This window comes from Panthera uncia (genome assembly GCF_023721935.1).
Source record: "Panthera uncia isolate 11264 chromosome A1 unlocalized genomic scaffold, Puncia_PCG_1.0 HiC_scaffold_17, whole genome shotgun sequence".
Classification (NCBI taxonomy): domain Eukaryota; kingdom Metazoa; phylum Chordata; class Mammalia; order Carnivora; family Felidae; genus Panthera; species Panthera uncia.
The window spans coordinates 58,356,448-58,381,675 of NW_026057577.1; the positions used below are offsets into that span (position 1 = coordinate 58,356,448).

The 25,228-nt window shown below is 36.2% G+C and overlaps 1 protein-coding gene across 1 annotated transcript in view; it reads right to left on the reverse strand.

The window, feature by feature from the left end:
* HOMER1 (homer scaffold protein 1) overlaps positions 1-25,228 on the reverse strand; it is a 143,660-nt gene that overhangs the window by 20,092 nt on the left and 98,340 nt on the right. The window contains exons 6-8 of the mRNA XM_049648580.1: positions 9,027-9,183; positions 4,566-4,676; positions 3,863-3,943 (exon numbers count right to left, since the gene is read on the reverse strand). Of these exons, the coding sequence (XP_049504537.1) occupies positions 3,863-3,943; positions 4,566-4,676; positions 9,027-9,183 (349 nt within the window). The remainder of the gene's footprint in view (positions 1-3,862; positions 3,944-4,565; positions 4,677-9,026; positions 9,184-25,228) is intronic.

The window sequence follows — 25,228 nt, forward strand, 5'->3', positions numbered from 1 at the left end:
TACCGATGGGTGGCAGATGGATACGGGGGGTGGGAAGAACGGGACAGAAACTAGGCTAGTCTGGACTGAAGGGGCTCATACTTCTCTAAAGACATCTTTCTGAATAGTTCTGATTTTTGGAACCACACTAATGTTTCATATACTCATTAAATGCATGCTATAAAATGAAGAAGAATGGGAAATAAAATACATTTAAAATGGAATATGACACAAATAAACATAAATGTGTTTCAAATGAAGAACCTAGCCAATTGCAGAGGAGTGGAAGAACTCACCCAATAAACTTTGGATATAGGCTAAGGACAAAAAGAATTATACTGATCTCTAGTTGGTAAGGGTTTGTTTGTATTTTCTTGCAGTGGTTTTATTTAGTAATTCAACAACTATTTTCTGTGCTTTCTGAGATTAAAAAAGTAAGTAAATATACTGTGGGTAATAAGAAGCAGGTTTCTCAGTATTTTTTAAAATTAATTTATTTATTTTGAGAGACAGAGAGAGAGTGTGAGCAGGGGAGGGACAGAAAGAAAGGGAGAGAGAGAGAGAATCCCAAGCAGGCTCCACAATGTCAATGCGGAGTCCGACACGGGGCTCGAACTTAAGAACTGTGGGATCATGACCTAAGCCAAAATCAAGAGCCAGGTGCTTAACTGAGTGAGCCACCCAGGTGCCTCCAGGTTTCTTGGTGTTGGGTAAACAAGTTACAGATATGAATAAGGAAAAGGCTAAAATGAACTTCATAGTATTAGACTACAGTGGGAGGTATGGGTAAGAATTCAGTTTAAAAGACATATATACGTACCTGAAATGGACATAATGTGGTATGTGTGTACTTCTAGCTCTGTTTATTAAGATGGAAAAGAAACAATGCCAACTTAATAACAAGAAGCTTATCTAGTACTCAGGTTTTGGCTTCTAAATATCAATCTTTGCTAAAAGAAATTTCTCCTTGAAGAAATAGCTAATTCCAAGGCTATTGGAATTCCAAGGCTGTTGAAAAAATACAAGATGAGCCTGGATTATGTTGTACTAAAACATAAAGAAATTCTTTAAAGAATTAGAGTGTCATATCAAAAGGAACCAGAAGCTGGAAGGGGTTTCAACTGGCCAAATGTGGGACAATTCAAACATCAAAATAAATATACATGAAAACTAAATGCAATATGTGATTCTGGAATAAATCCTGGACCAGAAAAACAATTTTTAAATTTTGCTATAAAGGAGATTATTAAGACAATTATGGGAATTTGAGTAAGGTCTGTAGATACATAATTTTTGATGGTTATAGAAGAAACTGTCCTTACTCTTATAAAATACACACTGAAGTGTTTAGAGGTAAAGAGATACTGTATCTTGGGGCGCTTGGGTGGCAGAGTCGGTTCAGCGTCCTACTTCGGCTCAGGTCATGATCTCGCGGTCTGTGAGTTCGAGCCCCGTGTCGGGCTCTGTGCTGACAGTCGGAGCCTGGAGCTTGCTTCCGATTCTGTGTCTCCCTCTCTCTCTGCCCCTAACCCACTCATATTCTGTCTCTGTCTCTCTCAAAAATAAATAAAGCATTAAAAAAAAAATAGAGAGAGAGAGATACTGTATCTTAAACGTATTTTCAAAGATTTCAGGAAAAAGATATATGTGTATGTATATATATACATACACATAGAAGTGTATATATGTATGTATGTATACACACATATGTATGTATGTATACACACATATGTATGTATGTATGTATGTATGTATGTATGTATATACATACACAGAGTTCCAGAATGGTAAAACAAATACAGCAAAAAATGTTAACATTTGGGAAATGTGGGTGAAAGGTCTATGAAAAAAATTTTTGTATTATTCTTGCAAGTTTTTCTGATCTGAAATCATTCCAAAATAAATTTTAAAAATAAATAAAATCATTTCAGATACTGACAATGGCTACTAGGAAAATAAAACATGGTAATATTACAAAGAGTACCTGGGGTGGGGGGAGTAGGGGGCTGGGAGGACCTTGCAGAGCAGTGCTTAAATTGAGAAGTTGGAGAAATTAACACGTGAGCCAAGACCTAAAACAAATAGGGACCAGCACATCCGAAGGTCTGAAAGCTTCCCTGCCCTGTTCCATGTAGGTTGTTTTGATAAGCATTTTTGATACTTGGTGAAAGAAAAGGTAAGCATTGATATTCACTATTCCAGGAGCCAGCTTTAAAATTCAATTACTGCTCAGTCAATGATGAAATACATTTAGAAGTCTGATATGAAAAATCACCTGTTGGTTTCTCTGGGACAATGTAAATGTGTATGTAACTGGAAAAATGTTTTTAAAGAATTGTCAGGAATGTCTTGGCCACTTGACTGCCTGGAGCAGTGAGGTGCTAATACAGAAAGAACAGAGACTTGGGAATCAAAACAAATTTAGGCCTTACTACTTTCTAGCTCAGTGTCTTGTAAACTTGTTAACACCCCCGAACTGCTGCCTTCTCTTTGAAAATGGGGTTACCACATTTGTTAGTGTGAGAATTAGTTGAGAATTAGAGCGATGGTATACAAGTGCTTAGCAAAATGCCTGAAGCATAGCAAGTACTCAGACAACGACAGCCCGAAACAAACGAACAAATGGCAAAGCCACACTGATTTCTTCCACCTCCTCTAGCCCTGATTCCATGCTTCATCTTTTAGTTCTACACCAGGGTTTCTCAACCTTGACACTATTGACATTTTGGGCCAGATAATTGGATGTTTAGCAGCATCCTTGACTTCCACCTACTAGATGTCAATAGTACAGTCCTAGTTGTGAAAATCAAAACTGTCTCCATACATTGTCAAACGTCCCCTGCGGCACAAAACTGCCCCCAGTTGACAACCACTAATTTACACAGATCATTAAAATGTAGGAACAACATTTAATAGGGCTAACCAAAACAAACCACCTCCTTTTTCTCAGACTGCTGAAAGTCAAATGATGGGAGAGAGAGAGGGAAATAGTTGATGCTCTATAAAGAACCCATTTCCGCTGTCAAAGAACTTTGCCTAAAGAGAGATTGGACAAGTTAACCTATACAAGCCTCAGTTTCCTCCTATGACTGTTACATGGAATAAATGCACAATATAAGTAAAGTGCTTAACACAGTGTCTGGTGCAAGTGAGCACTCAATTAATGCTGGACATTCTCATTATAATTATGGTACTCCTTTTAATACTGGGCTTTCAGGTCCCACTCATCATCACTCAGCCCAAATTCCTCACTCTGTACATACATTTATTTCTACTCCCAACTCTAAAGTGGCCCTAACCTCTCTTTATAGAGGCAGCTAACCACTGGGGTGTAAAAGTACCTGAGGTGCCAGGGCACTTTGATAATGAATTCTAAAATTCTTCCCTAACCACTGACACAGGATATACATATGTAAATGAGAGCCAAGAAACATATTACTTATGCAAAAAAAGTGAGTAAAATTAATTCGTATAAAGGAAGAAAAACAGTACTAACTTGATTTCCATTAGGGCACAACTACTTTTGTAATTCATGCTAAGTAGTTCAGTGTTAAAAAAAATGAGAACTTCTCAAGTGAATGAAATCCATTTGAGAAATTCTCTTTAAATTCAGGGTATTTTTTATGTTACAAAGTAGAAATTTCTAAAATAATTTACTGAAGACAATTTATAAATGACCATCTATGATGATCATATGCTACCGAGATAAAGGTATCAGGTAATTTTTGACAAATCAAAGATTAGGCCCGAATGAGAAGTCCTGGAAAAGAAAAAGGACTGAGAACCTACGAAATGAAATTTCAGAGAAAAAAGTCATTACTATGTGAAAGAATGAGTGATGCCTTGCTGTGCAGAAATGAATCAAAACGTCATTACAGCTCACCTGGAGTTTCTGAGTCAAAGAGTCTCTCTGTTCTTGTAATTCTCTGGCATTATCAATTTCTTGTTTTAATCTTTCTATTTCCTAGAAAAAGTACAGCAAGGTCTTTAGCCACAATATTTAAACTAAATCAAGGAAAGAGAAAGTCTTATTTTTTCCTGAAATCATTGTTCCAGTCCCTGGAAAAAAATAATTAAAAAAACATTCCTTTATACTGACTAAATTTTAGAGGGGTGATTTGTCTTTATGGGTATGGTGTCTACTACATGATAATCTTAAGCAACAAGTACACTTGCGGGCTTTGAGACAGCACCGCTTAGAAACAACCATCGAAATATGTTAAGGTTGTGGATATAATTCTTTCCTGGGATGTTAAATCTTCTGACCAGAAACCAGAGAAAGCAACAGCGTATAAAATTCATTTAACCTCTCCTGGTTTTCTGTTGATTTTATGAATGCAACTCTCATACAGAAGGCAAGAGGCAGCATCTCAGTCTGACTGCCTCATCATTGTTCGTAACAGCAGAAATAAGGAAGGAGAAAATATGAACAAGCTTAATATTAATAAAAAAAAACATTTCACACCCCTAAACAGCATCCCACGACCTTACTTTACGCCATAAAGTACCTGCAAATCTGACATAAGCTCAAATATTTTGTATACATATGTTAGCCAGATTACAGATGAGTAAAAAGTAGCAAATACCTCTTCCTTCACTTTCAGCGTCTCTTCTAGTTCTTGTATTGTCTGATTTAATTCTGTCTTATGGGTATGCACTGCATTTGCTTGGCTACTAACACATTCAAGCTCAGTCACCTAGAATGAAAGGAGAACACAGGTAAGTTATATGACTACTTCCAAGGATTTCTTGCTGAAAATATAGTAACTCCTGATAGTTAAAACATGAATTCTGAAGGAACTTATGAAAATCAATTAACAGAAATATTAAGACACTTATTTAGAATGAATAGATTCTTTAAAGACACGAATCTAGGACAAAGAAAAAAGACTAGGGAAATAATTATTTATATGGCTTGGTCATGGGCAAAATCAGGAAAACTTAAAATTAAATGATTAATGATAGCAGAGAATCCCTATAATGAAGTTTTCTTTAAAAATTTCCTATGAAAACATATTCAAAATCAGATATAGCCATCTGCCTTCCATCTGTAGCTTTCAAATTAAACATGGCTTCTGAAAACTGGCCTTGCAGAAGTGAGAAATTTTTCAAATACATTTCCAAAATGTTAAGAGAATCTGGAAGAAAAGATATGCTTAAAAATACAACTTAAATCATTCTATTACTAGAATGACTTCATATCAATAATGTCTCTGTGGCAAAAGATAACATTTTTTAGTCAATAACAATGTACTGAGGGCCCAAAGAGCTACCTAATTTTTAATAAGCACTTGGTATTTTCTGAGAGAACAGAGAAGGGCAGAGTCCCTAAAAGTTATCCTGTCCAACAACACTGTTGGATTTGACAGTCAAAAGAGACAGAAGTCAACATAAAAACATACATACACCTCCTATCACAGCTCTTTACATACATCGGGAGCTCATACATTTTGGGTGACTAGACTGCAGTGAATTCTAGACTGTTAAAGAAACACAGCAAATCCTTCTCTTTCACGTTTTCCAAATATCGAATTACACTCCACAAATGTCACTCTACCTTTCTTAACACTTTTGTCCTTTCTATTCATGTACTAATAGCCTTGTGCAGACCCTTATCATCCAGGCCTAAAGAACAGCAATGGCTTGCCAGAAGACTTAACTGTAATCTATTTTTACCTCTTCTGCAAACTAACATTCATCTGTGATCTTTAACTCCCCCATTCAAAGTCTTTCAAAGGCTCTTGTTTTTTTTTTTTTTTACATCAAATCTTAACCCTCAGGTCTTGCATATACCAGTCCTAAACTACTTAACTATCCTCATCATCCAAGACACTCACAGTATGTGATATATCACTTTTCCAACTAAAAGCAGGCAAGTCTCCTTGTCCTAAGAACAAACCACTCTCAGTGTGCCTGGGTGGTTCAGTTGGTTAAGTATCCTACTCTTGATTTCAGCTCAGGTCATGGTCTCATGGTTCATGAGATCAAGCTCTGTGCCAGACTCTGTGCTAACAACAAGAAGCCTACTTGGGATTCCTTCTCTCTCCCTCTCTGCCCCTCCCTGGCTTGTGCATGCTCTCTCTCAAAATAAATAAATAAAACTTGAAGAAAGAATAAACAACTCTCGTACCCATCTTGCTGGATATGAATGTCCTCTCTTACCTCTGAGGCCATTCAGACTTCATCAAACCCTCTACTCTCAGCTCAGCATGCACTTTCACCAGAAAGCCATTCCTATCTACTCAATCTGTCAAGGCTCTCCTGTCCTGTGGTCCATAAAATGAAATGTATTGAAAATCTTGGGAATTATTTCCTTATTCTTCAATGTTTATTAGTTTTCTTTGTTCAATTAGGTAATAAATTCCTTACGGGGAATTCCAGTTCTCATAATGATGGAGTTGTTTTTATTAAAAAAACTTTCCCATAGATAACAATGGCAAATCATGAACGAAATGTAAAATTCAACTGCTTGAATGCCCTGGTTAGTGACCAAATAGAGCAAAAGACTAAAAGATAGCCTGAGGAGCCTGATGATTTGGGGACTCCTTAGAACAGCTGAAACAGTTAGAAATTGAGGGAACTGTATGAAGAAAGCCCCAAATAAGCATAGAGACTTTTTCCAAGTCTTTGGTCAACCCTTGAACTAAACATGCACAGGTAAGAATCCAAGGAGTCCAGCATGGTGGGGTGTGGGGAGCTGGAAGGCTGAAAGAGCTAAGGTGGTAGTGCTCATGCTCACCATAGAGAAAACAGTTTGAAGTTTGAGTCCCACCAAATTAGAGGACATTGGTTATCACCTCAAACTTTCCACTGAAGCACCCGAAGGGTTACGCCTTAGAAATAAAGATTTCTCAGGACTAGGGGATTCTCCAGAGGGTTAAGGGCAAAATTAAAATAAAACAACTCTAATAATGAAGCGTAAGTCCACACCTCCACAAATTCGAGGAAATCTGTAAGTCATTTAACTGCTTGCTCAAATAAAAAACATCATTCAGAATAAGATGAGAGCATCTATAGGCAGCATAACATCTAATTTTTAATGTCTATACACACAACTGAAAATGACTACACATGTGAAGAAATAGGAAAATGCAACCTGTAGTTAAGTCAAAAAGCTGTCCTTATACCTGGCCAAAATTGCAAAGTTAATTCAGGCCAATGGGAAAGGATACCTTGATGGAAATCAAATCTATAAAAAGGAAGGAAGAGCACTGAAAATTATAAACATGTGAACAGAAAGATTTCATTTCTTAAATCTTTAAAATTCAATTAATTATTTAAACCAAAAATTCCTTAAGGGCAAGGATTACTCAATAAGGAGATATGATAGTTTTTCAATGAATATTTATTGGCTCATGAGTTAACTGTTGTGAGTTAATTTTTTTTATTGTGGTAAAGAACACATAATTAAATTTATCATCTTTATCATTTTTAAGTGTACAAGTATACTCAGACCATTGTGAAAAAGATCTCTAGAAGTTTTTCATCTTGCTAAATGGAAATTCTATACTCATTAAAGAACCTTCTTCTTCTTCCTCTTAAGTTAACCTTTATACATATAATAGGATGATATTTATTCAGGTTTCTTAGTCTCCCTCCCTGTGTCTATTCCATTTCTATATTATTTCCCTTGTCATTCTGGTCCTATTACATTCCTTAAATTGTGCTCTGGTAGTAAGACAATTTCCTATTGTCTATGAAGTTCACTTGTTTGGCATCCTTTCTAAAAAAGGAAATTAGTGGCATCTGCTTCCTGTTGGGTAAATGTAAATGCTTTGAGCACAAAAAAAATTCTTCACAAGTAATTGTTTGGGCTTCTGATATTACTTATACTGGGGTTTCTGATTTTCTTTTCCTATATGAATTTCAAATGCAGGTGCTCCCCCACTTTCTGAAAGCTTGCATTTATGCCACTTCACTTTTATGAAAGACCTAGATTAGTAATACTAGGTAATGTTGTTTTTTGGTAAAACTGAAAATCATCTTCAGATTTCTGTCAAGTAGCAAAAACAGACACTAATGTAGGTCTTTTGTAAAAGTGAAGTGATATGATGTGAACTTTAAAGTAGGGGATACTCTTTGCTTTATGCCACTTGAGCTTAGGAAAGGTTTCACAGCAATGCTTTATTTTTGGATAGTGGGGGAAACCTGTGTAACCGACTATTTTTTCTTAAAATTTTTTTTCATGTTTATTTTTGAGAGAGAGACAGATCGAGAGAGAGAGAGAGAGAGAGAGAGAGATCGAGTGAGCATGAGTGGGGGACAGGGGGACAGAGGATCTGAAGTGGGCTCTGTGCTGTCAGTAGACAACCTGATGCGGGGCTCGAACTCATGAACCATGAGAACATAACCTGAGCTAAAGTTGGCCTCTTAACCAAATGAGTCACCCAGGCACCTCCCAACTTTTATAAAGCGTTTCCTACCTGGATATTTTAAGTTGCTCTTTAAAAAAAATATTTTTTTAATGTTTTTATTTATTTTTGAGAGAGTGAGAGAGAGACAGAGCATGAGTGGGGAAGGGGTAGAGAGAGAGAGGGAGGCACAAATCTGAATCAGGCTTCAGGCCTGTCAGCACAGAGGCCCACGCAGGGCTCAAACTCACAAACTGTGAGATCATGACCAGCGCTGAAGTTGGACGCTTAACCGACTGAGCCACCCAGGCACTCCTGTTCCTTTTTTAAAAAATAAAAATAAAATAATAAAAGCATCTATCATTAACTCAGTGCAACTAAATGTCAATTCACTTTCTCAATTAATTTTCACAGGAATTCTACACAGTATCAATTATTATTTCTATTTTACAGATGAGATTACTGAGCAGAAAGAAAGACATAACTTACCAAGGTTTTCACAGATAATGACAGAATAGAAAATATTTTTCTTAACTAAATAAACCCACTTATACTACCATCTATCTATATGTTCTGACAACCAACGATTATCTCCAAAAGATGTCCTTGAACTGAGTCTACTACATGTAAGTCTCTGCTGAGCAGTGAAGTCTGTTAGCCATAAATCCCTATGGATGGCAGCAGCTCTGAACTTACTCGCTTGTGCAGACGTTCTGCTTCCTCTTGATATGCAGCTAGTTGCTGTTTCCATTGTTTCACGTTGGCAGTGGACTCCAACAGGGCTGCAGTGAGTTTGGCATTATTTCCTTTGAGGGTAGCCAGTTCAGCCTCCCAATGTTTGCTGATTGCTGAACTAAAATAAAAGAAAATATTATCAATTACATTGAATATTGTTACTTTGAAGGGACAGCAGGACTCAGTTCTATTAGTTTTACAGTTCATGGATGCTTCAAAGATAATCCAAAAAGTATAAAAACTATTTCAATGAAATGTTCCTAGTGAAGAAAACCTAGCAAGTGAAGAAAGCTTAATGTGAACTAGTTCCCACTTTCATTACGACAGGTTACAGATATCTACAGGAGAGTTTCTACTCATTCTCTTTTGAGGAATAAACACTCTATCTATCTATATAGGTATATACAGATATACCTATCAGCAAAACCTAATAATTTACTGTATATTTGAGGGAGATATCATTAAAAATTTTATTTCATAAAAACACAGTTTTGACATACAATATTAGTTTCTGGTGTATAACATAGTGATTTGATGATTATATATATCACAAAATGTTCACCATGGTAAATACAGTTACTGTGTGTCACTATACAAAGCTATTATTACATTATTTACTATATTTCCTAATCTGTACTTTTCATCCCTGTTATTTACTTTATAACTACAAGTTTGTACCTCTTAATCCCCTTGATCACCTACTTCCCCTCACTCCCCTTTTCTCTGGCAGCCACCAGTTTGTTGTCTGTACTTATGAGTCTATTTTTGTTTGTTTTGTATTTTGATTTTTTAAATTAAGTTTATTTATTTTGAGAGAGTGGGAGAGCATGAATGGGGTAGGGGTGGAAAGAGGGGAGAATGAATCTGAAGCTCTGCACTGACAGTGCAGAGTGGGGCTGGAACTCACGAAATGTGAGGTCATGACCTGAGCAGAAACAAAGAGTCGGATGTTTAACTGAGCCACCCAGGCGTCCCAAGTTTGTTTTGTTTTTTAAATTCCACATATAAGTTAAATTATATGGTATTCTTTCTCTGGCTTATTTTATAGCAAAATACTTTCTAGGTCCAAACATGTTGTGGCAAGTGGCAAGATTTCATTCTTTTTTATGGGTAAGTAAGATTCCATTGTGTATATATATGCACCATATTTTCTTCATCCATTATCCATTCATCTACTGGTGGACCTTGGGGTGTTCCATATCTAGGCTATTGTAAATAATGTGCCATAAACATAAAGGTGAAATATATCTTTTAGAATTAGAATTTTCTTTGGGTAAAGACCCAGAAGGATCATATGGTATCTCCATTTTTAATTTTTAAGGAGCCTCCATACTGTTTTCCACACCGGCTATACCAAATACGCTGTATTTTTTTAAGTATATCAAAGCCTGAAGCACAATTTCATTCCTTTCTGAAACATATGAGGATGATTCAATGTCAATAAGGTATGGGACATGTAATGTAGTATTTCCTCTGAAATTATTATTGATTTATTTCATGCTATTCATAATTTTGAAATGCCCAAAATACAAAAAATTTGTTGCAATAAATTTATTTCAGATATGATGATAGGCTACACCCCAGAAACTGGTCTTAATGACTTAATTTGATAGAATTCCAGTGTTACACATAGAACAAAAAAACCTAAAAGCAATCACCTATTTCCTCATTTATTGTTCTACTTGATAAGTTATCCAAAGTTAATTGCTTCAACCAAGACAATTTTTCTACTACAAAAACAATTCTATTACTCGGGAAGATTCTTCTTTTGATAATTCCTTTGTTAACTGTCCAATGAAGAAAGAATTGCCTCATTTGAAAGAAAAAGGTGTTTTTTTCTTATCATTGAACAATTTACTTTTTTTAGTGAAATTCTACAGACCTCATCCCATTAATTAACTAGTGATGATAACAGCTTTCCCTAATCTGCATTTTGGTTTTTGGTAAATTATCTGCATTACAAAACAAATGCTTTGATGGACTGGTATTTTTAATAATAATTTTAAAAAATTTAAATGTCTTATTATTTATTTTTGAGAGTAAGAGAGACACAGCATGAGAGGGGAAGGGGCAGAGAGAGAGGGAGGCAAGGAATCTGAAGCAGGCTCCAGGCTCTGAGCTGTCAGCACAGAGCCCAATGCGGGGCTTGAACTCACAAACTGCATGATCATGCTGTGAACTGAAAGTTGGATGCTTAACCAACTGAGCCACCCAGGCGCCCCCTTAATAATAATTTTAATATGTATATATAAAAGAAATCATAGCATCTATCATCAAGAATTTCTAAAGCTCATCACCAGTAATAAAATGTATCAGCATCATGAACCCTCTCATATGATGCATAGGGAAAGATACAAGATAATTTCTGCGGTATTCTTGTCAAAAATGCATAACCTTATTCTAATCATGAGCAAACATCATAAACCCAAACTGAGGGGCAGTCTACAAAATAACTGGTTGGTATTCTTCAAAAGTATCAAAAGACTGAGAAAAAGAATGGTGGAGATTAAGAAGAAATAATTAAATGCAAAATGTGATCATGGATAGGTTCCTAGAACCGAAAAGGACAATTGTGAAAAGAGGTCTGCAGTTTAGTTGGTAGCACCATGTCTATATTAATTTGGTAATTATTATGGTTGTGTAAGATGCTACCATTAAGAGAAGTTGGGTGAGGGGTACATAGAGATTCTCCAAATAGTTTTTGTAAGTTTTCTGTAAGTCTAAAATTAGTTTCAAATAAAAAGTTTTTAAAATTTTCTAAAGTTTACTGAAATTTCCTCAAAACATGAATGAATAAAAATCAAACAATAAGCTAAGCTATTAATTTAACAGCCCACTTGTAGCCTTGAAAAGAAAACTCTTTTCTATTCGGTCTTTTGTGAAATGATTTTCCAAATTCAGGTTTTCTGAGTAAAGCATGCACCTGTTCTAACTTAATTACAGATTTTTTCAAAACCACCTACCATTTTTTCCCTATAAAGTTTTATTTAAACAGACCTTTTAATCTAACTAAAATCTTACTGAACTAGTTTAAACACTAGATATATGCAAATGTAAAACTCCTGGGGGCATCTTTTGTTATATTTGGTCTTTTGTCTGCAGCCCCAGAAATTACTTTAGAGCCATAAAAGTGAAATGGATGTCTTGTTATTCACAACAAGCCCCTTTCAACCACAATTAAGTTTATGTTAATGAGGTGACTTTTAGAAACCTCCTAAAGATGTGAGGGCTGGTGGCAGGAAGAACCCACCTTGATTACAGGGTTAAAACTTTCACTCCCACCCTCTGACCTCCAGGGAGAGAGAGAGGGGCTGAAAGTGAAACAGTCACCAATGGCCAAAGAGTTTATCAATCATGTCTATGTAATGAAGCCTCCATAAAAACCCAGAAGAGCTGCCATGTTGGTGACCCAGAAAGCATTCAAGTGCTAGGCCTCAAACTCCACAGGGGAAAAAGCTCCAGTTGTTAGGATATTGCTGTATGTATTATTTCATCTGGCTGTTCATTCACATCCTTTAATATCCTTTGTAATAAACTGGTTATTGAGTAAGCAAAGCCAGTTTCTTGAGTCCTGTGAACTACTCTAGCAAATTAACTGAACTAGGGAGGGGGTTGTAGCTATCTCTAATTTATAGCCAGTGAATCAAAAACACAGGTAACAACCTGGACTTGCAACCTGGCATCTGAAGAAGCAGCAGTCTTATGGGACTGAGCCCTTGATATGTGGGATCTGATGCTCCCTCCAGGCAGTCTAAGAATTGAGTTAAAATTGTGGGACACTCAGACTTAATTGCTTGGTGGTACCAATCTATTTCCTGGATTGAAGCCATGGGTTATAGTTCCTGTTCTAGTCAGCTGGCTTTCCTGTGACAGTTTCTTCCTTGCAATTAGACTTTAATTTTCCTCTCTATGAATTTTTGCCCAAAACTTTCCATATTCAGCATCAATCTATAAGAATGCATTCTTCTCTTTCAGGGATTCAGGTCTTCTCCAACAAGTATTTTCTAGCTACACCACCGAACCTTCAAGTTCCCAGCACAGCTCGGTGCTTGTGTTTAGGTAAACACATTGACTACCTAAATGAAAAAGTAAAGGTATGGACTTATGAGCTAAGTACAAAACCCACCTAGGATTAAGTTGGTGAATATAATGAATAGTAAATGTTACAACAATTAAATCATAATTAAGTGTTCAATACTAAGAAAATTCTTAAATATAATTATTTTGAATCTCACATTAGGGACGGGATTTCACACTAGCTTTAATTAGTAGAACCTACAGTTTCTTGATTTCTGTTTTAAATCAATTGATCAAGCATACAAAATATAGGATATTTTATGTATAAAATTCAGATCTGGGACTTGGAGTATTTACAAAGGACCTGTTCAGGAAAAGGTTAGTATTCCTGACCAAATGCCTTGTTTTGTGTAATCTAGAAATTAAAAAAAAAAATTTTATTTATTTTTGGCAGAGAGAGAGAGAATGGGCCCGTGTGCAAGTGCACGGGGGAGGGGCACAGAGAGGGGGAGACACAGAATCCAAAGAAGACTCCAGGATCTGACCTGTTAGCACAGAGCCCACCGTGGGGCCCGAACCCACCAACTGTGAGATCATGACCTGAGGTGAAGTTGGTCGCTCAAATGACTGAGCCACCCAGGCACCCCTGTAATCTATAAGTTAGTATCAACTGACCAATCAAAATTGGCCAAGCTGAACACAGAGAGAAAAAAATAAACAAAAAACCCACCAGAGTATCTAAGACATGGGGACAATATCAAACTTTCTAACAAATGTGTAACTGGCATCCCAGAAAGAAAAGAGAAGAAAGCAGAAAAAATATGTGAAGAGACAAAGGCTGACAATTTTCAAAAAACTATAAAGGGCATTTAACTACAAACCCAAAAAACTCAAAAACATATATATAGAACAAAGGTAACAATTATAGTAGTTTCTCATCACAAACTAAGCAGTCTATAAGAGAACAGTGTGATAGTGCCAAAAGAAAACAATTGTCAACCCAGAATTCTACACACAGGGATGATACTTTTCTAAATGAAGGTGAAATAACAAAAGCTGAAGGAATTCCTTACCAGCAGATAACATACTACAGGAATATAAAGGAAGTTCTTTAGACAGGAACTTGGATCCTTACAAAAAAATGAAAATATCTGGACATGATTAAAATGAAGATTATTATAGAGGCATCTGGTGGCTTAGTCAGTTAAGCATCTGACTTCGGCTCAAGTCATGATCTCACAGTTTTTGAGTTCAAGCCGTACATCAGGCTCTGTGCTGACAGCTTGGAGCCTGGAGCCTGCTTTGGATTCTGTGACTTTCTCTCCCCACCCCCGCCCCCCTCTCTGCCCCTCCCCTTGCTCACATTTGGTCTCTGTCTCAAAAATAAATATTAAAAAATATTAAAAAATTAAACGAAGATTATATAAAAAATCCCAAGACAGTTCAAAGGAGAATGAATAGCCTTTTAAACAATAGTGCCAAAACAACTAGATAACCACACACACACACACAGAAGAAAATCTTGAGTCCTATCTCCTATCCTATATAAAAATGAACTGAAAATATAAAATTGTTATAAAATATAAACCTTCAAGAAGAGACCACAAAAGAAGAAATCCTTGTCAACATGGGTTAGGCAAAAGTTTCTTAGATAGAGCACCAAAAGTGTGATCCATTAAAAATTGATAAAAGGTATTTCATAACAATTACAAACTTCTCTTTGAAAGACCCAATTTAAAAAAAAAAATGAAGAGACTCTGGGATGCAAGGAAAGTTTAACATACAAAAATCAATGTAATATACCACATTAATAGAATAAAAAAACACATGATCATCTCAAATGATGTAGAAAAACCATTTGACAAAATTCAATACCCTTTTATTATAAAAATAGCCAATAAATGAGGAATAGAAGGAAACTACCCAATATAAAAAGGCCATGTAGGAAAATCACACAGCTAACATCAGAGTCAAAAGTGAAAGCTGAAACCTTTTCCTCTGAGATCAGAAACCAGACAAGGATGCTCACTTTCACCACTCTAAATTCAACATGGTACTGGAAGTCCTAGGTAGCACAAGGAGGCACAAAAATGAATGACATGTGTCTAAATTGGAAAGAAAGTAGAATTATCTGTTTGCGGGAGACATAATTTCTATGTTGAAAACCCTAAAGATTTCACAAACAGGCTGTTAATAAATGAGTTCAACAAAGTTGCATCAATACACAAAACCAGATGTAATTCTAATATACAACAAATAATCAGAAAAGGAAATTAATAAAACAATTGCATTTATAATAGCATCCAATAGAATAAAATGCTTATAAAATACTTAGTAATGAACTTAAACAAGGGGATAAAAAACTTGTACACTTAAAACTATAAAAGGTCACTGGAAGTGGGGCGCCTGGATGGTTCAGTTGGTTAAGTGTCCGACTTTGGCTCAGGTCACAACCTTGCAGTCCGAGAGTTCAAGTCCCATGTTGGGCTCTGTGGTGACAGCTCAGAGCCTGGAGCCTGCTTCAGATTCTGTGTCTCCCTCTCTTTGCCCCTACCCCACTTGTACTCTGTGTGTGTGTGTCTCTCTCTCTAAAATAAATAAATATTAAAAAAATATTTTTTTTTTAAAAAAAGGTCACTGAAAGAAATCAAAGAAGACACAAATGAACAGGAAAACATTCCATGTACATAGACTGGAAGACTTAATACTGTGAAGATGTCCATACTACCCCAAGTGATCTACAGATTCAACGTAATCCCGTCAAAATCCCAACAATGTAATTTGAGAAATAGAAAAATTCATCCTAAAATTCATATGGCATTTCAGAGGACTCCAAATTGCAAAACAATCTTAAAAAAAAAAAAAAAAAAAAAGAACACAGTTGGAGCTCACATTTCCTGATTTCAAAACTTATACAAAACTACAATAATCAAAACAGTGTGTACTGACGTAAAGACAGACATATAAACCAATGGAATAGAACATAGAGGCCAGAAATAAAGCCTCACATATATGGTCAATTGGGTTTCACATATATGATTGCCATGATCATTCAGTGTGGAAAGGATGGTCTTTCCAACAAATGATACTGGGAAAACTGAATACCCACATGCAAAAGCAGCTAGGTCTCTGTCTTATGCCGTATATGAAACTTAACTAAAAATGGATGAGTGACCTAAGTGTAAGAGTTAAACTATAAATCTCTTAAAAAGAAAACATAGGGGAAAAGCTCCAGGACAAAGGACTTGCAATGATTTCTTGGATATAACATAAAAAGCACAGGCAATTAAAAAAAGATAAATTTGAACCATGGCAAAATTTAAAACTTTTGTGCATCAGGAACACCTGGGTGGCTCGGTTGGGGGTTCGACTTCGGCTCAGATCATGATCTCATGATTCGTGAATTCGAATCCCACATTGGGTTCTCTGCTGTCAGCACAGAGCCAGCTTCAGATCCCCTGTCCCCTCTCTCTCTCTCTGCTCCTCCCCCACTTTCTCCCTCTCTCTCTCTCAAAAATAAACATTAAAAAAACAAACCAAAAAAACCTTTTGGGCATCAAGATACAATTAGCAGAATGAAAAGACAACCTACATAATAGGAAAAAATATTTCCAAATCACAGAGTTAATATGTAGAATATATAAAGAACTTGTACAATTCAACAACAAAACCCAAATAATCTGATTAGAAAATGGGCAAAGGACTTGAAGAGATGTTTCTCCAAAGATATCCAAGTGGCCAATAAGAGCTTGAAAAGATGCTCAACATCACTAGTCATTAGAGAAACACACATCAAAACCATGAGGAGACATCATTTCATATCCATTAGGATGACTACTCTCAAAAAAACAAAAAAAAACAAACGTTGGTGAGGATTCAGAGAAATTGGAACCCTTGTACACTGTTGGTGGGAATATAAAATGGTGCAGCTGCTGTGAAAAACAGTATGGCAGTTCCTCAAAAAATTAGGGATGAAATTACCATGTGATCTAGTAATTCTACTTCTCAGCATATATTTAAAAGATATTTGCAAAACAATGCTCACAGTAGCATTATTCACAACAGTCAAAAGATAGAAGCAACCCAAGTGTCCAGTGGCAGATGGATAAACAAAATGTGATATACATGCAATGGAGTATTATTAAGCCTTAAAACAGAAAAAAATTGTGGCACATGCTACAACATGGATGAACCTTGAGGATATTATGCTAAGTGAACTAAGCCAGTCACAAAAAGACAAATATTATACACTTCCACTTAAAAAGTTACCTAGAGTAGTCAAATTCAGAGACAGAAAGTAGAAGGGTGGTTGCCAGGTGCTGGAGGGAAGAAAGGAATGGATAGTTGCTGTTTAATTGGTACAGAGCTTTAGTTTTGCAAGATGAAAAAAAAAATCTATAGATTGATTCTGCAACAATGTGAATATACTTTACACTATTGAACTGTACACATAAAAATGGTTATGACGATAAATTTTATGCTATATATATTTTACCATAATTTTTTAAAAGGGAAAAAAAGACAACATATTGTATGATTTCCATTTATATGACATTAGGGAAAAGACACTATAGGGACAGAAAAGAGATCCTTGGTTGCCAGTGGCTGGGGGGCACGGATAGAAGTTGACTATACCAAAGAGGAGGAGAGAAATCTGGGCATTATAGAACTTGACTTTGTGTTGGTGCCTACACAACTATATAAATGTGTCAGAAGTGATTAAAATTGCAGAGCAGAAAGGGTAAATTTTACTATATATAAATTATACTTCCATTAAAAAATTATCACATTACCAAAAGAAAAGTAAAAAGCTTTCTAAGCACTCTTAAATACACTTTCTGTGACTGTAGGATTACAAACAGTAAGAGCTGGAAGGGTCTGAAACTGGTAGAACGTTCTCTAAGCAGCTCCAATCATGTCTGTATTTGTTGGCATGGGAAGAGACTGGGTGGGCAGGAAACACATAATAAAAGAATCAAAAATAAAAAGGAAGGAGGTGAGTGGGCATCTGTAGATGGTGATAAGAAGTAGATAGGAGAAGTAGGATTATAGAGGCAGGGATACACATAGGAAAGGAATAGGACATAGATGAGGCATAATAAACACTGGTGTTGGGCAGTAAGACACTGAAACAAAGCCTTTGGATCAGGATAGAAAAAGGTGAAGGTACTAAGTTTCAATATGCTATAAAACTTGTCTACTTCATTTCCCTAAATATGTCTTGTGCCTCTAGTATATTAAGTAGTGAGATCTGGCCACAGATAAGCTGTCCAATGGACTCCCATTTACCTTTTTCTTCTTTGCAGAGCCCCAAAGTTCTGCTGATTTTGTTTAAATAACAAGGTAAATGTTGAAGAAAATGGCCATACCAAATACACTGAAGCATATTGCACGAGAATACATTAAACCATAACAATATGAGACCTAATAATCTTTAAGTGACTACTAGAGGAGAGAGCAGTTCAATATACTTTCTGCATTGTCTTACACTTGGTTCCAAATTAAGTATGTGTTTTTAAGTCTATTTTGCAATATCAACCAAAATTTTAACTTTGTTGGTAAATCTGAATCTTTCCAAACATTCTTGCTTTTGCTTCCTCCATTTTATGAGCCACTTCTTCAGTAATCTATCTTTCTAGAGCACAGTGTGAAACACAATTTAGGAAATATGTTTTTCATTTTTGTCCATCTGCCCTGTTTTCTCTTTATAGCTTTTTCATATATTCCCTTCACCATCTAGTATATTAGAACACCCTATACAATTTCAACTTGGGTAATAAATTCTAAAAAGTATCCTGAAAGAAGTCCTACGTATGAGCTATCTCAATTACCTCAGAAGTGCTCAGCCCTCATGTATAATTTTAAATACTTCGCGTACTTTTCAAATTTTGAAAAAATAACGTTTATTTTCTTAGAACTTTAAGCCAGCCCATTCCTCCCCTATTAGACGGATTTAGTAGTAACCCATTAGACAGATTTAGCAGTAATGAATACCTTGGGATTAATGCTGATAGCAAAACTTTAAGCTTAGCATCTTACATTTTAGGAATACTTATTTAAAAAAATGTTAGGGCTCTATCTTTGGCTGCTAATTTGGTCCTTTTTTACAGGTACAGTTTTGATAGTTCCACATTAAGTAAACTGTTCACAAAGAAACCACTAAATTGTTTAGCTGGAGACACCAGTGAGTCAGAAGAGATATTGAAATACCACTATGATCTCATGTCTGTTTGCTGGAATAAGGGCAAAATAATTCTTTATTCCTGTGACTGGTAAGAATTCCCTTCAAAAAGGACCAGCCGGTTTCCTGTTGGCTTCAGATCTACAAGTCAGATGAAGGAGTTCAAAACACACCCAAGACATCATTTAAATAGCTCTTTAAACTGTAATTTTACAAGTTTCCTTGAACTAAAGTCAAATTCTACAAAAAGTGGTAAACTTCATTAAAATTAGTTATGTAAAGTCTAGAAGAAAAAGTACTATCTAATTAATAGACTATTTAACAAATAAGAGTCTAATGCATGAGCAATGCACTTATTTAATCTATGAAGTAAATCCTGTATGTGAATGGTCAGTTATAGAATTTAAGAAAGATGCTTCTCCCCCATGCCCCCAGGGCCCAGATTCACCATCAGTCTCTAGAATGGTAGCCCTATGCATATACTTCTTAAGCATGCTAATTATGTAGAAATATAAATAATATCCAGATAAGCTGTTTTTTTTAATGTGTACTTATTTATTTTGAGAGACAGAGAGCTGGGGAGGGAGAGAGGGACAGAGAGAGAGAGAGAGAGAGAGAGAGAGAGAGAGAGAATCCCAAGCAGGCTCCAGGCTGTCAGCCCTAAGCCCAACACAGGGCTTAATCTCATGAACCATGAGATTATGACCTGAGCTGAAATCAAGAGTCAGATGCTTAAGTGACTTGAGCCACCAGGTCGCCCCTAGATAAATTTTTAGAATGGGATTTAAAAATAGGTTGCAATAGGCAAATCTGGACACAATTGTCAGTAACGATATTGAGGTTACTCCCTCACTATGAAAGTAACAGAGTGACTCAAGCACCCCCAATACTGCCCTAAGGCCCTAAGGACAGCCTGTTGGTTTGTCTCCTTACTCTTCCTGCACACCCGTGGGCTCAGAAACAAACAACCTGGACTTCAATGTACATGTGTGCCACTTTCATGAACTAGGTGCTCTCATGCTGGCCTATTGCCCCAAGCAAGTTCCACTTAGAAACTAATGCTTTAGGGCTGCTTGGGTGGCTCAGTAGGTTAAGCATCTGACTTCGACTCAGATCATGATCTCACCGCACGTGGGTTTGATCCCCCCATCAGCTCTGTGCTGACAGCTCGAAAGCCTGGAGCCTGCTTCAGATTCTGTGTCTCCCTCTCTCTCTGCCCTTCCCCGGCTCATGCTCTGTTTCTCTTTCAAAAATAAGTAAACATAAAAAAAAAAAAAAATTAAAAAAAAAAAAAGAAACTAATGCTTTCTTCAACAGTTTGGGGTCTAAATTTGTGTTTCTTAATACAATTTAAGTTACCCTGTTACAGAAAGAAAGTATCCCTTTGAAGAAAAGAGAGTAACTCTGCATTGTTTACAAACATTATTTATTATGAAAAAGACTTCTATGAGTAAGGATTTCAGATTCTGCCAGGCAAATAATCTAGTAAATTAAAGTATTATTCTACTAGATATACCTGCAAACCTCAATGTGCCTGAATGCTTACCAAGGTGTCTCTCAAAGCTTACTGTAATTGGTTTCCTTGTCCTTGGGGTCCTCTTATCAGATGTTCCCATTGTTCTGTTCCTTATCCATCTATTGGCACCTGCTTCTAAACGGGGCCTCTTCTGACCCTTGTTGTCAATTTAATGCCTTGATAATCCCCCAAATCTTACTTTCTAGCTCAGATTCCTTCCTAACTTACAATCCATCATCTTTTTTAAAAAAAATTTTAATGTTCTATTTATTTTTGAGAGAGAGAGAGTGCAAGCAGGGAAGGGGCAGAGAGAAAGGGGGCCAGAGGATCTGAAGCGAGCCCTGCCATCAGCAGCTAGCCTGATGTGGGGCTCAAACCCACAAACCACGAGATCATGACTTGAGCTGAAGTTGGATGTTCAACCAACTGAGCCCTCCAGGTGCCCCACAATCCATTATCTTTGCACATACCCTACCACATCTGGATAACATACAAAATAGAAACTGATGGCTACTGGTAGAGATGAAGATATGTTTGCTGATAAAATTTTATAAGCAGTCTCAGTGGCTCTGTCGCAGGCATCTGACTCTTGGTATCAGCTCAGGTTATGGTCTCACAGTTCATGAGTTCAAGCCTCATGTTGGGCTCTGCATTGACAGCATGCAGCCTGCTTGGAGTTCTCTCCCTCCCCTGCCCTCTCTCTCTCAAGATAAATAAACATTAAAAAAAAAATAAATAAGCTCCTAAAAAGAGTCCCTGTACTGAACTGGAAATCACATTCCAGAAAACATAGTGTTTAGAACTGAAATGGATTATGTATTAGAGTTTTTAATGATTAGTGGATTAGAAGAAACTCTCAGAGGTTAGAGTGACATAATTTTTAAAGAAACACTCTATCTCCAACATTACTGATAGCCCAAAAGGGGTTGAAAAATGTGGACATATAGTCAGAAAGTGAACCAGAAGAGCTGGACTTTGAGTATGATGAAAGCGTAGGAACATCTTAAGCCATTTATTCCACATATTAATTACCTAGGTACAAAAATGTTATAGATGTGGTGACATCTGTGTCTAAACAGATGTCTGAAAGAACTGTTATATTCAGTTTAATCTACAATGTTTTTTCTTGGTAGTATATAAAATAATGATGTGTCTTATCATCAAAGGCATCTGAAACTAGGTAAAATACAGAAGTTTACTTAGCTCTGGTAAAGAAAATGAAACATCATGGACTTTTCTGAGCAAGTTATAAAATTAACCTGAAACAAATTACTTTAAAATATATAATCCATGCCTTTATCAGTCTTTAAAAAGAAATAGAGAATTTTGTTAAATGTATACATTAAACAAGAACCAGTGTGATAGAGTGGTTAAAAATACAGGCTCGGGTGCACCTAAAACTAATAAAATGTTATACGTCAATTTTATCTCAAAAAAAAAAAAAAAAAAAAAAAAAAGGAAAGAAAAAAAAGCACTGGCTGAGGAGTTGACTTCGTTGAAACTGTGGCTCCAGCTACTTGCTAGCTATGGGACTTTTGGTACATTATCTAACTTCATTAGGCCTTGGGTTCCTCATCTGTAAATTTATGGTTAATACTAACTATGCTTACTGGGTGATTTTGAGAACAAACAGCCCACATAAAAGTACCCTTGAAGAAAGCACATAAAAGACACTCAAATATTAGTACCTTCTGTATATGCACATGCAATAAGGAATCTTGAAAGAATCTTCAGTAAGCTATGAAAAAGCTAAAAGATTTAATATTAAATATTTTAAGGGAGATGTTTTTGTCTAGTGACATAAATAACTTAAATAGGTGTCATTTAAATCAAAACCATTTCAAGCATATACTCAGTGAGTTTTGTCATCATCCTTGGGTATTACAGATGTATTATTCATAGTAAGCTTAAACCTCTGGCGTAGACCTCTGAATAAATTTTGCAAGATAATGGAGGAATGAGAAAACAAACAGCACGGTTAATTTCTGATTATGTGAGGAGAGAATGGAAGATGAAATCTGAATCTGAACTACGTCAGGTTTACCTAGTAAAACATCCTACAGAGTTTCCCACTTGATTTTGGCAGGCATGAGAAGTCTAGCTCTACCCCATTTGTATTCACCAAAATGGAGGAACCCATAAACCCACTAAAAAGAGATCTCTAGAAATCTCCTGGCTCCCATAATTGTGCTCGTAGCAGTAACAGAAGCATATCTACATGCTAGAACTGCAGTCACTAAGAAGGCTCTGTAACATTTATGGCACTGCCTGCCTGACATAGTGACTTCTGTGGTTTCTGCCGTGCCTTAAGGAACCTGTGGCCAAGGAATGAAGATATAAGGTGAAGGGATCACAGGAGGCCCAATATTATGACCACTTTTTACTCCTGCTGCAAGTTCCTACCCACAATGTTCTAAAACCTCTGAAGAGATTCCCTTTGAAAATTTAAAGCAGCCCATTCTCCTTATGGTAGGAGATGTGGACACTATTTGCTCGCTCAAAGATATTTGTGGAAGGTTTAAACTACATTACAGGCATTTTAAATATTCTAATGTAAATAATACTTTCTCTACATGTGTGAATTTGGAGGGTTGGGTGCTGGATATAAGGGTAGGAAGAAAAAAGCTACTTAATGAGCCTACTGTTAGTTTGTGAGAAAAGAATTTACTCAAGGAGATACTGTGAATTATGTATCTGATACTTTCATACAAGTTACTATTTGTGCGGGTTTCCCTTTTATACAAACTGATCAGTCACTAAAAACTTTCTTTAAAATTTATTCAGAGCATGAGGTTAGACTATCCTATTGGGGAGATATCTTCAGGGAAACAGCCTTACATACTAAGTTAAGAATTATGTTTCTCTCATCTCTTATGAATACACATCTATCTTTTGCATTCTGCAAAGGGTACAACTATTTTTAAGCCTGTCCTTTTATTTACAGGGTAACAGAATTATAATCATTATACTGTATTCAAGACAGAAATAAGTATTTTTATCTGTCCATCCATAATTTGATTTCTAAGATGTCTGTTTCCTTGCAAAGCACGTCATGTATGGAAAACCCATCCCCAAAATTGTTTAGCACAATATTAGTATTGTTGGGGGGAAATATTATAAATAATAGAAATCACTTTCAGTATTGGAAGAATGAAAAAGATGCTATTAACATATTTTGCCAAAGCTAAAGTTGGGTAGAAATATATGAATAATTTTACAGTTAAAATCTCTATTTTCTAATTTCCTGGCATAAAAACTTCATTCTTTAAAAAAACAGTTGTGATCAATAATCTAATTGACCACTCACTATATGATATTCAGAATCAGAGAACTTTTGGATTTCAGTTTACATTTTTTTTTAAAAGAGAAGGCCAGGATCAGAAGATAAAACTTCAAATTAATCAAATGTTTGACTAACAGCATGAACACAATTTTAATTGCAACTATTATTGTGTTAGGTGAAGCAGTTCATCATACCAAACTTCATTTATTTAAGCATATATGTACTATATAAATAATTTGTACAAGGACCCTGATCAAAAGCATTATGCAAATGAACTTTAAGGAGGGCTAGATATAGTATATACGAATATAGCTCAGAATTAATAACATGTTAATCCACTACCATTCTCAATAAAGGCTTCCCCCCGGCCCCAAAGTCTGCTTGATTAGCCTGCATGGAAGCAAAAGTCTATTATAACTCTGGGAACCAACTCTACTGGCCACAGTAATGAAGACTGGCTTTACTTCAGCTCCAGATTATGTCAGCAAGCCATCACGTTAGCTTTAAGATGATGACACAACTGACATCTTGGTCAGCAGGGTATTTCCTTCGTGTTGTTTTCCTACTAACAGTGACAGACTTGAGCATATCCACCCCAATTTAGGTCTCCTTGATCAAATATCCTCTTTTAAATCTGCGACTTTAAAAGTTCTTCTTGGTGTGAAGCTATCATCTATGATTCAAGACCACTGACTTGGGCTTAATTTATACCAAGCTTAAGCAATGAATTAATTAACCCAAATTAAATAACCCAGAGAGGGGCGCCTGGGTGGCTCAGTCAGTTAAGCGTCCGACTTCGGCTCAGGTCATGATCTCACAGTTTGTGAGTTCGAGCCCCACATCGGGTTCTGTGCTGATAGCTTAGAGCCTGGAGCCTGCTTCGAATTCTGTGTCTCCCTCTCTCTCTCTGCTCCTCCCCCACTCATGCTGTCTCTCTCTCTCTCTCGCTCTCCTTCAAAAATAAATAAAAACGTTAAAAAAAACTTTTTTTAAATAACCTAGATAACAATCCAAAATGCTTTAACAGAACTTTAAGGAGGAAAACTTAAACTTTTCCTCCTTAAACTTTCTGGAAACTTTCTGTCTTCCGTATAACAACAATAAAGCTAGGACCTGAATTAAGATTCCTGCCTTAAGCGTTTTCCAACTAAGGGCTCCTGGGTGGC